General features: G+C 34.5%; 2 protein-coding genes across 2 annotated transcripts in view; one reads left to right on the forward strand and one right to left on the reverse strand.

Annotated features, from left to right (window-relative positions):
* Window positions 1–2,355: 2,355 nt before the first annotated feature.
* Window positions 2,356–4,225, reverse strand: LOC129757004 (maternal effect protein oskar-like). The gene is made up of 4 exons (XM_055754089.1): window positions 3,950–4,225; window positions 3,274–3,872; window positions 3,107–3,203; window positions 2,356–3,039 (listed from the first exon to the last, which is right to left on the reverse strand). Exons 1-4 carry the CDS (start codon window positions 4,089–4,091, stop codon window positions 2,555–2,557), a joined length of 1,323 nt encoding a protein of 440 aa, XP_055610064.1. The 5' UTR covers window positions 4,092–4,225; the 3' UTR covers window positions 2,356–2,554.
* Window positions 4,226–12,510: 8,285 nt separating this feature from the next.
* Window positions 12,511–15,564, forward strand: part of LOC129758043 (tight junction protein ZO-1) — a 145,548-nt gene continuing 142,494 nt past the window's right edge. The window contains exon 1 of the mRNA XM_055755468.1: window positions 12,511–13,094. Within this exon, the coding sequence (XP_055611443.1) occupies window positions 12,797–13,094 (298 nt within the window). The 5' untranslated portion in view covers window positions 12,511–12,796. The remainder of the gene's footprint in view (window positions 13,095–15,564) is intronic.

A 15,564-nucleotide genomic window follows, 5' to 3' on the forward strand; every position in this document is an offset into this window, starting at 1 on the left:
TTCAAGGAAGTGAAAATTTAGAAAACTACAAACTGTATTCGGATGGAACGTCAAATTTAGCCGGACTGTTCTCAGAACCTGATCACTGTTTTCCGGAATTGCTCGAAAATTGTAGCAGCTGAACAATTGGACCAAACTTTTCCTTCCTGATGATGGCTTACAGGATTGAAAAGACATCAAAATACGAAACAAAGATAAGTGAACACTTCCATTTTTTCATTGGTGTACCGACTACATACAATCAAATTGTTTTTTTTTACCCACACAGAAATGGGACAAGAATTTCTAATTACAAATGATATAAAAATGGGTTTTCACATTGTCTTTAGAATCTCGATATACATTCATCTCATGAAATTGTGTACAACAATGTTCAGTTATATATAAATCCCATTCTTTTGATTGAATTTTGTGATAAATCGGTAGTTCCTATGTTAATGATCAACTTTGTATGATAATTTAAAATGTCAGTTTAGATTCTGGGTCAGGGTGAATTTTTTCAAGCAATTCAATGCATTTGCTCAAAACTTTCTGGACAAGTATTGATTTTAAGTGGAATTCTACAAATGGTTTCATTTTTTAACGGTGAGAATCGATTAATATTTGACATTTTATAATAACAGAGTGCATTAGTTTTATTATTCATAGCCAAATTGAAAGACGTTTGTGAACAATTTCTAGGAAAGTTTTTTTGTTTGATTATCTTCGTGAAACGACAGTTGCTAATTTTAACTTTCATGGTTTTCGGAATAAAAAGTAGCATTAACATTTTTGATAAGTTTATTTTTTTTTTCAAAAATTGAAAACAAACTTTGTGGAGTTTTCAACCATACTTCAAATCTTTTTTAAGTCGTTTCTATATTTTTACGGCACTATGCCTTAAAATTTTCACTCGAAATAAGAAACAAGATTTTTTAGAGTCCCTTCATTGTTAATTTTTGTCACCATTAAACATAACATACTCAAGCCTTTAATGAACTGAAAGCTTTCAATAGGAACTAATAGGAGTTAGGAAAACAATTTTTAAGGTTCACCGTAACACTAGTCAAAAGTGTCTCCCAATTAATTCCTTCAAACCCTCTCCCAACCAAAATTGTTTTGCTAGGATGCAGAGGTGACCTCGGTCCTAAAGCACAAAATAGATCTTTCATCCTTTTCTCTTTCTTCCAATCTATCTATTGACTACTAGGACGTGGCCGGCGCCGTTATTGACGTTAAAAAAGAGAGCATCAGTTTTGTGCAGTGTGAATGAGCTGCTAATCCCAAGCACCATTCATTTGACCTCTGATCAAAATTGATGGCCTCGGTCAATCACGGAGTAGCAACCATTGGCAATGTGGAACTTGTTCTACTGAGCCACGCCAGCGATCGTGGACCTCGAAGTGATTGTTATTATAATATTTTTTTGGAACAAGCAATGCATACATTTTCTACAACCATGCACTTCGGGTTTTACGGTTTAAGGTGGATGCGAGTAGTTAATCAAGCTAAGCTAAGCTAAATTCGAGCATTTGCGGGTTTTTTTTTAATAAATAGAAATATTTATAAGAATTTCAAATTATCATCACACTTGTCAAAAGTTTTTCCTGATTATATCCTTCCATCCTAATCTCCAAACCAAAATTATTTGCTACAATGCAGAGGTGACCTCGGCTTTAAAGCATGAATTATAAATCTTTCAATCACATTTCTCTCTTTCCATCCATCTCTTGACTACTAGGACGTGGCCGGCGCCGTTATTGATGTTCAAAGAGAGAACATAAGTTTTGGACATTTTGAATGATAGCTAAGCTAAGCTAAATGCGAGCATTTGCGGGTTTTGTGTAACGGTTTTTTGCCACCTGAGGGGGGGGGGCGTAATGGGGGTGGACCCATAGGACCACGCATGCAAGAGAGTGTGCTTCATGTTCATATGAAATGTGTGATTTCATGACCTTTTCAATCACAAATATTTGAAACAAGATGAATAACATTTAACACAAATTTATTACACACAGGATACATATTCGATGCTTAAAATAATGTTCATTCATTGTACACAATTCTTCTCATAAATAAATGCATTTTTCTGCTTATAAAATTATAAACTAAATATTAGAACCCCAGCATTGAAGCAAAGACATCGAAAATGTATCTTAGATGAGCAACCGTTGTCTGAAAATTGCGGCTTGCTGCCCAATGGGGGCCGGCAGTTGCCCAGTGGAGCAAACTCGTTCCGTCCAGCGGAAAGATGCTCAGAATTAGCGGTTGTTCATCCTTCAAGTAGGTGAAAGTCAGATTGTCTGATGTCAGCTGCCGGTGTTTGCTGGCATCAGGCAATGGAGTTTCGACTTGGTGGAAAAGGGTTTTCAAAACTTGATAATTTTGAAAATATTTTCCCGGCAAAACGCTTCTTTGAGAATGGTACCATCTCACCTACAAATTACACTTAATCACTACAAAAATTACATACGATATCACAAATGGACAAGTGCTTCAAGCACATTTTAAAATTTAGTACTTTTGATGAAACCACAAAATGTTTGAAGCTATGCGTAAAATGCGAATCTACTACCTATCTATACAGTGCCCCAAGATCAGCTTTCATGGCGTCCAAGATCCGCTGACGACCGACCTTGTTCCAGAGCCAGTGTGGCTTCAGACTTCCGGTCACCTTGCGAGGTTCCTCTTGGAAGCATGAGCGTAGTGTACATCCTCGTTCGTCGACGAAATACTTGTGCACGTCGATAAATTTCCAATTGCTACGAATTAGGTTGTTGAACTTTTCGAGACCCTCAACGATGCTTACAATGTGGCAGCAGTTTGCCAGTGGAGAAACCGTAGTCACGATAATATCGGCCGCTCCGCGATAATTCAAGTTCTCTATCAGTTTGCGCAGATCCTGCTGCATGTCTATGAATTTGTGACCGTGCAGCAAGTCCACCGCGCCGACATTAATCATGACCCGATCGCTTATGTAGGGGGCTTCTAATACGCGGTCTGCTGCTTCCGCGATTGTCAAGCCGGAAATGCAAAGCCCGCTCTGTTGGATGTAGTGTCCTGGAGCGGAAGAAATGTCAAAAATATCAATATCATGATTATGTGTGCAGTGTGCAAATGTACTCACTTTTGTCAATATAACTTCCTAATTCGTAAGCAGCAAGTGATAGGAAAAAGTCATCTCCGATCATCTGATAGCCACAGAAATTGGGATCTTTCATTTTCTGTAGGAAAAAAAATGATAAAAGAACGAAAAGTTACGTACCGAATAAGTTTAACCAGTTTAGAACTTACCTTTGCTTGGCCAAACTGTGAGTAGCTTGGCGCTTGTTTTTGTGTTCTGTTCCATCGCGGCTGTGGCGGTAAGTATGGATGGCTGATGATGTCACGCTGCTGCATCCGCTTCCAAGCATTGCGCCGAGGAATGAAATTCACGTTATCCGGGTAAAATTTGTCCCCTTGGCTAGAGCCGCTGGTTTGAAATCTTGCCATGTTTGGTTGTTGATCAGTGATTGGACCTGGAGTTTGGCCTCGTTTGAAGTACTGCCTGTATCGACCAGGCACGAATTCTGCACTATCCGGGTTAAATTTACCCCCTTGGCTAGACCCGTTGTTGATTTGAATTTGTTGATTAGTACTTGAACCCGGATTCGGACCTCGCATCAAGGGATGATAGCTGCGGTTGTTATACATCTTGTTGTATGACGTTTTTTGATTAGCGATCATCTTGACTAGGTGTTCCGATTTTTTGGTTGAACAATACCACAAATATGGTCCATACGGAGCTTTGTAGACCGACCACACGTCCGGAATCCTACGTAGAAGTTCTGCTATCCCGTCTCGTCCATTATACATCGACTCAAGATTTACCCCGTTGTAATTCTCATAGTCTTCTACAGAAAAAAGAATCAATGAACAAGTACAGATTATTATCGACATATGTACGAAACGTGCTTTGGATTATTCTTACTGATTATGTCTTGAACCGTGGCCCCATTTTGGATGCGTGATATGATGATACTCTGAATGCTTGCTATAAGATCCGGATTCTCTGTTGCCTCGGATTGCGTGGACAGATCAACGACATTTTCATGATGGCTAAGTCTAACCATTTTTCAAAGTTGACGCACTATATTACACTAAATCTCAGACACAAACTTCCTCTAACGATTGAAACGCGCACGAGGTGACCTTGACAAGAAGCTCACGATCTTACAGACAGTGACGCACAGAAGGAATGATATTGAGAACAATAGACGATGAGCCTTTTATAGATTCGATCTTGTGAGTCGATTTGACCAATCACATTTCAACACGTGACCCTCAATATCATTTCACTGAGAACAATGAACTTTTCAGAGTGTGCCACTTTGACCTTGATTTCAAAATTTTCGAACAGATAATCTTCTTTGAATATCGCTGAATAAATCTCCTCTATTGCAGATGCATAGAAATTTCAGTGGGTTTTTTCTTACCCGTTTGGAAAATGTTATAATTTTTCAAAATTTAAATAAAAATAAAAGAATATTTTATTTTTGAAACAGCTACCAAATTGTAAAATGAACAAAATGTTTCCAGATACAGTTTTTATTTATTCAATCTGAATATGAATTCTGAATACGAAATCTGAATCTGAAAGCAGAATATGAATTATGAACTATTAATCTGGATGATAGGATTTGAAATCTGAAAACTGAATCTGAAATCTGAATCTGAAATCTGAATCTGAAATCTGAATCTGAAATCTGAATCTGAAATCTGAATCTGAAATCTGAATCTGAAATCTGAATCTGAAATCTGAATCTGAAATCTGAATCTGAAATCTGAATCTGAAATCTGAATCTGAAATCTGAATCTGAAATCTGAATCTGAAATCTAAATCTGAATTTGAAATCTGAATCTGAAATCTGAATCTGAAATCTGAATCTGAAATCTGAATCTGAAATCTGAATCTGAAATCTGAATCTGAAATCTGAATCTGAAATCTGAATCTGAAATCTGAATCTGAAATCTGAATCTGAAATCTGAATCTGAAATCTGAATCTGAAATCTGAATCTGAAATCTGAATCTGAAATCTGAATCTGAAATCTGAATCTGAAATCTGAATCTGAAATCTGAATCTGAAATCTGAATCTGAAATCTGAATCTGAAATCTGAATCTGAAATCTGAATCTGAAATCTGAATCTGAAATCTGAATCTGAAATCTGAATCTGAAATCTGAATCTGAAATCTGAAATCTGAATCTGAAATCTGAATCTGAAATCTGAATCTGAAATCTGAATCTGAAATATGAATCTGAAATATGAAATCTGAATCGGAAATCTGAATCTGAAATCTGAATCTGAAATCTGAATCTGAAATCTGAATCTGAAATCTGAATCTGAAATCTGAATCTGAAATCTGAATCTGAAATCTGAATCTGAAATCTGAATCTGAAATCTGAATCTGAAATCTGAATCTGAAATCTGAATCTGAAATCTGAATCTGAAATCTGAATCTGAAATCTGAATCTGAAATCTGAATCTGAAATCTGAATCTGAAATCTGAATCTGAAATCTGAATCTGAAATCTGAATCTGAAATCTGAATCTGAAATCTGAATCTGAAATCTGAATCTGAAATCTGAATCTGAAATCTGAATCTGAAATCTGAATCTGAAATCTGAATCTGAAATCTGAATCTGAAATCTGAATCTGAAATCTGAATCTGAAATCTGAATCTGAAATCTGAATCTAAAATCTGAAATCTGAATCTGAAAACTGAATCTGAAATCTGAATCTGAAATCTGAATCTGAAATCTGAATCTGAAATCTGAATCTGAAATCTGAATCTGAAATCTGAATCTGAAATCTGAATCTGAAATCTGAATCTGAAATCTGAATCTGAAATCTGAATCTGAAATCTGAATCTGAAATCTGAATCTGAAATCTGAATCTGAAATCTGAATCTGAAATCTGAATCTGAAATCTGAATCTGAAATCTGAATCTGAAATCTAAATCTGAAATCTGAATCTGAAATCTGAATCTGAAATCTGAATCTGAAATCTGAATCTGAAATCTGAAATCTGAATCTGAAATCTGAATCTGAAATCTGAATCTGAAATCTGAATCTGAAATCTGAATCTGAAATCTGAATCTGAAATCTGAATCTGAAATCTGAATCTGAAATCTGAATCTGAAATCTGAATCTGAAATCTGAATCTGAAATCTGAATCTGAAATCTGAATCTGAAATCTGAATCTGAAATCTGAATCTGAAATCTGAATCTGAAATCTGAATCTGAAATCTGAATCTGAAATCTGAATCTGAAATCTGAATCTGAAATCTGAATCTGAAATCTGAATCTGAAATCTGAATCTGAAATCTGAATCTGAAATCTGAATCTGAAATCTGAATCTGAAATCTGAATCTGAAATCTGAATCTGAAATCTGAATCTGAAATCTGAATCTGAAATCTGAATCTGAAATCTGAATCTGAAATCTGAATCTGAAATCTGAATCTGAAATCTGAATCTGAAATCTGAATCTGAAATCTGAATCTGAAATCTGAATCTGAAATCTGAATCTGAAATCTGAATCTGAAATCTGAATCTGAAATCTGAATCTGAAATCTGAAATCTGAATCTGAAATCTGAATCTGAAATCTGAATCTGAAATCTGAATCTGAAATCTGAATCTGAAATCTGAATCTGAAATCTAAATCTGAATTTGAAATCTGAATCTGAAATCTGAATCTGAAATCTGAATCTGAAATCTGAATCTGAAATCTAAATCTGAATTTGAAATCTGAATCTGAAATCTGAATCTGAAATCTGAATCTGAAATCTGAATCTGAAATCTGAATCTGAAATCTGAATCTGAAATCTAAATCTGAATTTGAAATCTGAATCTGAAATCTGAATCTGAAATCTGAATCTGAAATCTGAATCTGAAATCTGAATCTGAAATCTGAATCTGAATCTGAAATCTGAATCTGAAATCTGAATCTGAAATCTGAATCTGAAATCTGAATCTGAAATCTGAATCTGAAATCTGAATCTGAAATCTGAATCTGAAATCTGAATCTGAAATCTGAATCTGAAATCTGAATCTGAAATCTAAATCTGAATTTGAAATCTGAATCTGAAATCTGAATCTGAAATCTGAATCTGAAATCTGAATCTGAAATCTGAATCTGAAATCTGAATCTGAAATCTGAATCTGAAATCTGAATCTGAAATCTGAATCTGAAATCTGAATCTGAAATCTGAATCTGAAATCTGAATCTGAAATCTGAATCTGAAATATGAATCTGAAATATGAATCTGAAATATGAAATCTGAATCGGAAATCTGAATCTGAAATCTGAATCTGAAATCTGAATCTGAAATCTGAATCTGAAATCTGAATCTGAAATCTGAATCTGAAATCTGAATCTGAAATCTGAATCTGAAATCTGAATCTGAAATCTGAATCTGAAATCTGAATCTGAAATCTGAATCTGAAATCTGAATCTTAAATCTGAATCTTAAATCTGAATCTGAAATCTGAATCTGAAATCTGAATCTGAAATCTGAATCTGAAATCTGAATCTAAAATCTGAAATCTGAATCTGAAAACTGAATCTGAAATCTGAATCTGAAATCTGAATCTGAAATCTGAATCTTAAATCTGAATCTGAAATCTGAATCTGAAATCTGAATCTGAAATCTGAATCTGAAATCTGAATCTGAAATCTGAATCTGAAATCTGAATCTGAAATCTGAATCTGAAATCTGAATCTGAAATCTGAATCTGAAATCTGAATCTGAAATCTGAATCTGAAATCTGAATCTGAAATCTGAATCTGAAATCTGAATCTGAAATCTGAATCTGAAATCTGAATCTGAAATCTGAATCTGAAATCTGATTCTGAAATCTGAATCTGAAATCTGAATCTGAAATCTGAATCTGAAATCTGAAATCTGAAATCTGAAATCTGAATCTGAAATCTGAACCTGAAAGCCCACCTCTATCCTGGTCCTACTTCTCCTAATGAAATGTTGCGGGGTAAAGTATGGTGTACGTCATGGCCGTCGGAACGGTGGGGGAGGGGGGGGGGGGGGTTTAGGGGTTAAACCCCCCCACCCACGAGGGTCCCAGAAAGCAAGCGAGGTATTCTACTTTACTCTTAAAATTTTAAATTCATAATCCAATTATGATAATAGAGCTAAGTTATTCAAGAGTAACGATCTAAACTAAAAACTAATAAAAAAAACCTCAAAAACCCATCCCAAGTTCAAAATTCTTCTACAGTTTTTCAAAATTTTCTCACTTGTTCAAGAAATAAGGTTGCCAGAATTTTTTTAGCACGTATCCGGTCCGGACATATCCGAGCTTTTTTTTTTTATAAAAAACTGGCAAAATCCGGAAATTGTCGACCAAAATTCGAGCAATATCCAGGCAAAACCTTTCGTGATTCTTTTTTTTAACTTACTTTAAAAATTTTGGACGCATAAATAAAAATAAATTTACAACACAATTTGTTTTATTAAGTTTGATTGAGAATGAGAATGAGAATAAACTCGAGCAAAATCTGAGCTTTTCCAATAAAATCCAGGCTACAGGGTCTAACCGGACTTTTCCATAATTTTATATTAAATATCCGGGCCAATCCGGTTTAAGCTGGGCAATCTGTAACGTTATCATAGAAATTCAGGTCTGAATATTGAATTTTAAATTAAACCCATTTTGGAGGTTCTGGTCCCATTTTTCCATAACCAAAATTATATTTCTATATATTTTCGTGTTTCTGATTTTGTATCAAGTTTAGGATTCTTGATTTTCAGTTCGAATGATCATAAGAAATTAGGAATGAGAAGCTGCTTTGAAATCCTGGTTCACATTCGGTTTTGCATTTCACATCAAATTTGAATAATGTTTTTCGAAAATCATATGCATTTCCAATATTTTGATAATAGTTTTCCTAATATGAAAAAAGAAGAATTTTGTTTTACATTCAAATTAGAAGTTCCTAAACTTTATTCTTACACAAAATTTAAACATTTAAAGCTTCTAAGTGGTTATCCAAAATTGAAAACTCAGATGAAGATTCATCATTTAAAATTCACATTTGAATTCAGATTTGAAAATAAATCACTGAAATAATAAATTGAGATTAAACCAGCACTACAGAGTTCAAATAATAGATTCATGAATGAGCCCAAAAAATTCTGTTTGGTAATTCAGAAATTTTAGATTCAGAAATCGTATTTTTCGTACATTTCAGAAATCGTATTGAAATTAGGAAACAGATTCAAGAATTAATTTTTGAATTCAGGTTCAGAATTCAGATTGAAAATTGAGAAAAAGATTTGGCTTGTGAATGAGTTTTTCAATCAATTCAAAATTGTTGAGGAATTCAAGGAAACATGAACTTAAATATTTGCTTGTCAATCCAATTTCCAGATTTTAATTTTTTCAATAAGAATAAGTCTGTACACAGAATTCAGCTGAAAATTACAAATATAAAGTAGAATTTGAGATGATTTTTTAAGATTTGCTTTATGCAAACTAGCTGACCCGGTAAACTTCGTTTTACCTTTGAATAGATAAACCGTATTAAAATTGTTCGAATTCTGTTCCATTTTTAATTAGTTTTGTATGGGAGCACCCCTTCCATAAAAAGTGAGATTCTCGATACTATTATACAAACCATCTCTGACCCGAAAATCCCTCGGATACCAAATTTCACTTCATTCCGACCGTCCGTTTTTACGTGATGGTGTTACAAAGAAAACGCATCCATGTTTATATATAGAATGTCCTAAATTATAATTTAAAAAAATCATTCTCAGGATTTTCATAATGGAATTGATTCTTTATGAACATATATTTTGAAGAAAGAAAAAAAAAGAAACATGTACCTGATCTTTACCTTAAAAAATCTGCACATAATTTTATATTTTCTCGGTGTATTGTTTAACATTTTTTAATATTGAAGTTTTTTTTAAGCCAAATTTCAAATTAAAATCATAAATTTAGTTCAAGTTTTCATCAAGCAAATTTTATCCGAAAAAAAGGTTTTTTCTTTTACTGTTCATTTGAAATTTTTTATTTACTTTTATCAAAGATTAGAATCTTGGAACTTGCTTAAGACTTGAGTCTCCACAATAGATCAAATAAATTGGTCGCAGTGGATTTGCTCATACAAAAAAAAAAAAGTTTGAAAGATTGGGCTTGCTTGAGTTGAGTATAGAATAACCTTTTTTAAGAAATTGAAGGCTACCCTAAGAAGATCTTATTTTATGCTCAAATCAAATAACTTTGATTTACCAGACTCTTGAACATATTCATATAATTTAACCATCACTCCCATATTTTGTTTCTAAAGGTTTCATTATAAAAAAATAGCTCGCTCTTTAGGCCGAGCTTTTCTAAAGTTACGATTTAATACGAAAACTATTAATGAATACTTAAAAATGAATAATCATATAGTTTCAAACATATTTTGATTATTTTTTCTTGTTCGTGCGTTGTTTGGCAAAAAATCATAGGTAAAAATAAGTCACCAAACCCCCCCCATAAGTTGGTTCTTCCTACGGTCCTGGTGTACGTTAATAAGTTTTCCTCGCAAAAATGCTCTTTCGCTCTTTTCAACATCTGTAAAATCCATCTTTATCAATTTTCAATTCTGATATTCTTTCTCCAAGAATATAAACTTTCACCGATATGCCGAAAAACAAATTTACATTCTCATTTATTTCAACAAGAAAAAACATAAATTGTTTTATTTTTCGCTCACTATAGTAGGTTACCATATCCGCCATATTGGTTGGCAGATTTCCAGAATGATGACGTAGTTGTTATGTAAAATAGCGAGCATTGTATTGAATTCTACAGTTTTTTCCATAAAAATATTTTTGATGCCAGTAATTTGTACGCCACTGTTCTCAAATGAATAAATTTGACTTCCCAGATTTATGAGCTTCTTCAAAAATACGATTTGGTTTGTGGTTCTGCATAAAATGCGAATTAACCTCGGAAATATCTAAATTTTGGTGGAAATTGTAATTACTGGAAACTATTTCCAAGCATATTGTAAGCTTAAAAATGGAAAATATTGCAAGAAGACACATCTAATAGTCCTAATAAATCATTTAACACGCGAATTTCGAGTTCATTAACAGTAAAATATTTAATTGATAAATCATCTTTTCTCGTAACTATTTTCTTATTCGAGTTTTGGAATGATTCCAAGCTCTTCATTCAATATATTTTATACTGAAATCAATTGTTTCAACACTAACTTTAGTTCTTTAACACTAATTACCTACTGAACTTTTTTATGCAAATGACGAAAAACGTAGATTTATTTTTTTTTTCCTATGGAATGTATGAAGAATCTCATAACAACAACGTCATCATGCCCGGCACGGAGGTACGTTCACGCATGATTACGGTACCCTATAATTCAAATACTCTGTCTGAAACTAGATTCTGAAATCTGAATCTGAAAACGGTATTCGAATCTGAAAACCGAATTCCTAATTTTATTTCAAAAGTTCCAGCTTTAGTCTATGCTGCGAACGTGCCCGATTTGATCATTTTGTTCGAGGATACCCTGTACGCGTGACGTCATTGGATTGAAAAAAACTGCAGCAATACAGCTTTAACCTTGACAGAGCTTTGGAAAAGCTTGGAATGGGACGTACATTTGTATGTATGGATGAATATAGGTACCTTTATCCCGGTATATCGAATTATGTTCAGGGAATGGAAAGAAACATCATGAAAAGAGTGTGTACGAGCAACGAGCATAAGCATAAACATTAAACGATTATATGGTGTCTGGCATGCGGTTACAGGAAGAGAGATGTTGTGCTCTTCTTTTTTCTCATCTGCTTATGTGCATTTCTTCACCACTTTTCTCGTTTCCCATTGCATCCGATGTTCGAACGTAACGTAGCGTATACGGCGCACTTCATGTCATTGATGAGGTTGACTGCTGCTCAGCTGCATGCATGGTTTTCTCTCGATCCCGTCCGATGGAATGATTCAATCGATGGGAAAAGCATAAAACAACACCAAACATATACGTGTCGTAGGTACGTGCAGGTCCGCTGTGAGGGAAAATATGCTTCATGCATCCGATGGAAATTGTTTACAAACATCAGCGGAAAAAACGGTTCCAGTGTGTATGTGCATCTGGACGCTTCTGATGTGTGGATGTTGGGATGGAAGCTTCGCCGCCATCCGGATAGATCTTGCTAGGGTGGAATGAAGATCCAATGTACTCTGAATGGTTTGGCTCTAGAACTATCGGGTCCTATACAGTCAGAAGATTCACCAAGAAAGCCATTCAGTGAACATGAAGAGCCTGTTGGTTAAACTCTGAGTAATTTTCACTTTAAATTTAGTTTTCCAAGCTTCAATCTAGGAGGACGTTCAACTTACAATCAAAGAACGTCATGAAGTTGTTTTGTTTCCCATTGAATTTTGATCGTTTCGGATAACCCTAGCACAACGTTATTATAACAACCCATCACGTTGTGGGATTGTTGTTTGTTGCTTTGCTTGGGTTTGGTCGGTTTGCCGGGGGTACGAACGATTCACCGAGGGTCGGTCGCCAGTTAGTTTGATTTAGCTTCCAGACAAACCGGGTCGTCGCGTGTTTTGATCCATCTTGTACCGTGGATTGTATCGTCGCGTCGGGATTATTTTTCTTTAGCGAGCGTCAGGTTGAAAATTTGACGAGTACCTTCTGTAACTCCTTGATGTGTGATGTGAAGTAATAAGTAGCGCACCCTCTGACGAGTTGCTCTGGCCGAGGAGACGTGACGGACCAGACGAGACGATATGGCCGACGAGAGTGAAGAGGTGCGTTCGTTGCTCTCGCGGCACCGTTTGACCATCGTTCGCGAATTCGTTCAATCGAACCTGGTCCAGATACTGGTCAAAGGCAGCGTGCTCAATGTGGACGACGAGGAACTAATCGGTGGCGAAAGTGATTTGGACAAAAAATGCGACCAATTGATCGAGATTATCGCTAAGGATGGCTTCGAGAAGTTCAAGCAGTTTTGCTACGCAATCGAATCGGAATGCAGCCAGCTGATCTCGGACCTGATCAACGACAAATTGTCTCAAAGTGCGGAAGGTAGGAACGAGGGAAAAAGTAAACGAAGAAATGCCTCTGCGGTAGTCAATATGGAAATAAGATTAATTTAGCAAATTAATTCACGGCTAGGTGTACCGCTAGATGGGTGATTGTGGACTCCAAAGCCATCCAACTAGCCAGCACTCTCCTGCTTCTATGTGTCTGTCTGTTTACAGAGCTTCTTCATACTCGAATTTCAAACCAGCGACGAACGAAGCAAAAAATGGGTTTCTGACTCATGAGTTTTATTCTGCTTGTTTTTGCCGTTCAGTCCCAATTGCCGGGTTCTGATGCGGTTGTTTGTCGTTTGTTTGTGTCAGCAGCTCTGGTCGTCTGTATGGTAATGAAATCAAATAATAGAAGTTGATTTTGGTCGTTGGATTTCGCCAACTACCAAAGGGAAATTATCAAATCATAGCTCTCGAAATGATGGTCAAATCTGTCTCAGTTTATAAATAGATTGCTTAGTATCATAAATGCGCAATCAAAGCTTTTTAAGACAATCAAAAGTTATCAGATTCAAGCTTCCAACGAAAAAACCTTACCTGATTCAGATTTCAGATCCAGATTTCAAATTCAGATTTCAGATTCAGATTTCAGATTTCAGTTTTCAGATTTCAGGTTCAGATTTCAGATTCAGATTTCAGATTCAGATTTCAGATTCAGATTTCAGATTCAGATTTCAGATTCAGATTTCAGATTCAGATTTCAGATTCAGATTTCAGATTCAGATTTCAGATTCAGATTTCAGATTCAGATTTCAGATTCAGATTTCAGATTCAGATTTCAGATTCAGATTTCAGATTCAGATTTCAGATTCAGATTTCAGATTCAGATTTCAGATTCAGATTTCAGATTCAGATTTCAGATTCAGATTTCAGATTCAGATTTTAGATTCAGATTTCAGATTCAGATTTCAGATTCGGATTTCAGATTGAGATTTCAGTTTTCAGATTTCAGATTCAGATTTCAGATTCAGATTCAGATTTCAGATTTCAGATTTCAAATTTCAGATTTCAGATTTCAGATTTCAGATTCAGATTCAGATTTCAGATTTCAGATTCAGATTTCAGATTCAGATTTCAGATTCAGATTTCAGATTTCAGATTCCAGATTTAGATTTCAGATTCAGATTTCAGATTCAGATTTCAGATTCAGATTTCAGATTCAGATTTCAGATTCAGATTCAGATTTCAGATTCAGATTTCAGATTCAGATTTCAGATTCAGATTTCAGATTTCAGATTCAGATTTCAGATTCAGATTTCAGATTCAGATTTCAGATTTCAGATTTCAGATTTCAGATTCAGATTTCAGATTTCAGATTTCAGATTTCAGATTCAGATTCAGATTTCAGATTTCAGATTCAGATTTCAGATTCAGATTTAGACTTAGATTTCAGATTTCAGATTTCAGATTTCAGATTAAGATTTCAGATTTCAGATTCAGATTTCAGATTTCAGATTTCAGATTTCAGATTTCAAATTTCAGATTTCAGATTTCAGATTTCAGATTCAGATTCAGATTTCAGATTCAGATTTCAGATTCAGATTTCAGATTTCAGATTTCAGATTTCAGATTCAGATTTCAGATTCAGATTTCAGATTCAGATTTCAGATTCAGATTTCAGATTCAGATTTCAGATTCAGATTTCAGATTCAGATTCAGATTTGAGATTCAGATTTCAGATTCAGATTTCAGATACAGATTTCAGATTCAGATTTCAGATTCAGATTTCAGATTCAGATTTCAGATTCAAATTTCAGATTCAGATTTCAGATTCAGATTTCAGATTCAGATTTCAGATTCAGATTTCAGATTTCAGATTCAGATTTCAGATTCAGATTTCAGATTCAGATTTCAGATTCAGATTTCAGATTCAGATTTCAGATTCAGATTTCAGATTCAGATTTCAGATTCAGATTTCAGATTCAGATTTCAGATTCAGATTTCAGATTCAGATTTCAGATTCAGATTTCAGATTCAGATTTCAGATTCAGATTTCAGATTCAGATTTCAGATTCAGATTTCAGATTCAGATTTCAGATTCAGATTTGAGATTCAGATTTCAGATTCAGATTTCAGATTCAGATTTCAGATTCAGATTTCAGATTCAGATTTCAGATTCAGATTTCAGATTCAGATTTCAGATTCAGATTTCAGATTCAGATTTCAGATTCAGATTTCAGATTCAGATTTCAGATTCAGATTTCAGATTCAGATTTCAGATTCAGATTTCAGATTTCAGATTCAGATTTCAGATTCAGATTTCAGATTCAGATTTCAGATTCAGATTTCAGATTCAGATTTCAGATTCAGATTTCAGATTCAGATTTCAGATTCAGATTTCAGATTCAGATTTCAGATTCAGATTTCAGATTCAGATTTCAGATTTCAGATTCAGATTTCAGATTCAGAATTCAGATTCAGATTTCAGATTCAGATTTCAGATTCAGATTTCAGATTCAGAT

Source organism: Uranotaenia lowii, chromosome 3, assembly GCF_029784155.1.
Source record: "Uranotaenia lowii strain MFRU-FL chromosome 3, ASM2978415v1, whole genome shotgun sequence".
Taxonomy (NCBI): Eukaryota; Metazoa; Arthropoda; class Insecta; order Diptera; family Culicidae; genus Uranotaenia; species Uranotaenia lowii.

Bases quoted from the DNA above. Each gene is read 5' to 3' on its own strand.
- LOC129757004 (XM_055754089.1), bottom strand. From the start codon at position 4,091: ATGGTTAGACTTAGCCATCATGAAAATGTCGTTGATCTGTCCACGCAA. The intron at 3,873-3,949 runs GTAAGAATAATC...TTTTTTCTGTAG, and splicing joins CACGGTTCAAGACATAATCA to AAGACTATGAGAATTACAAC. The intron at 3,204-3,273 runs GTAAGTTCTAAA...TTTTTCCTACAG, and splicing joins CACAGTTTGGCCAAGCAAAG to AAAATGAAAGATCCCAATTT.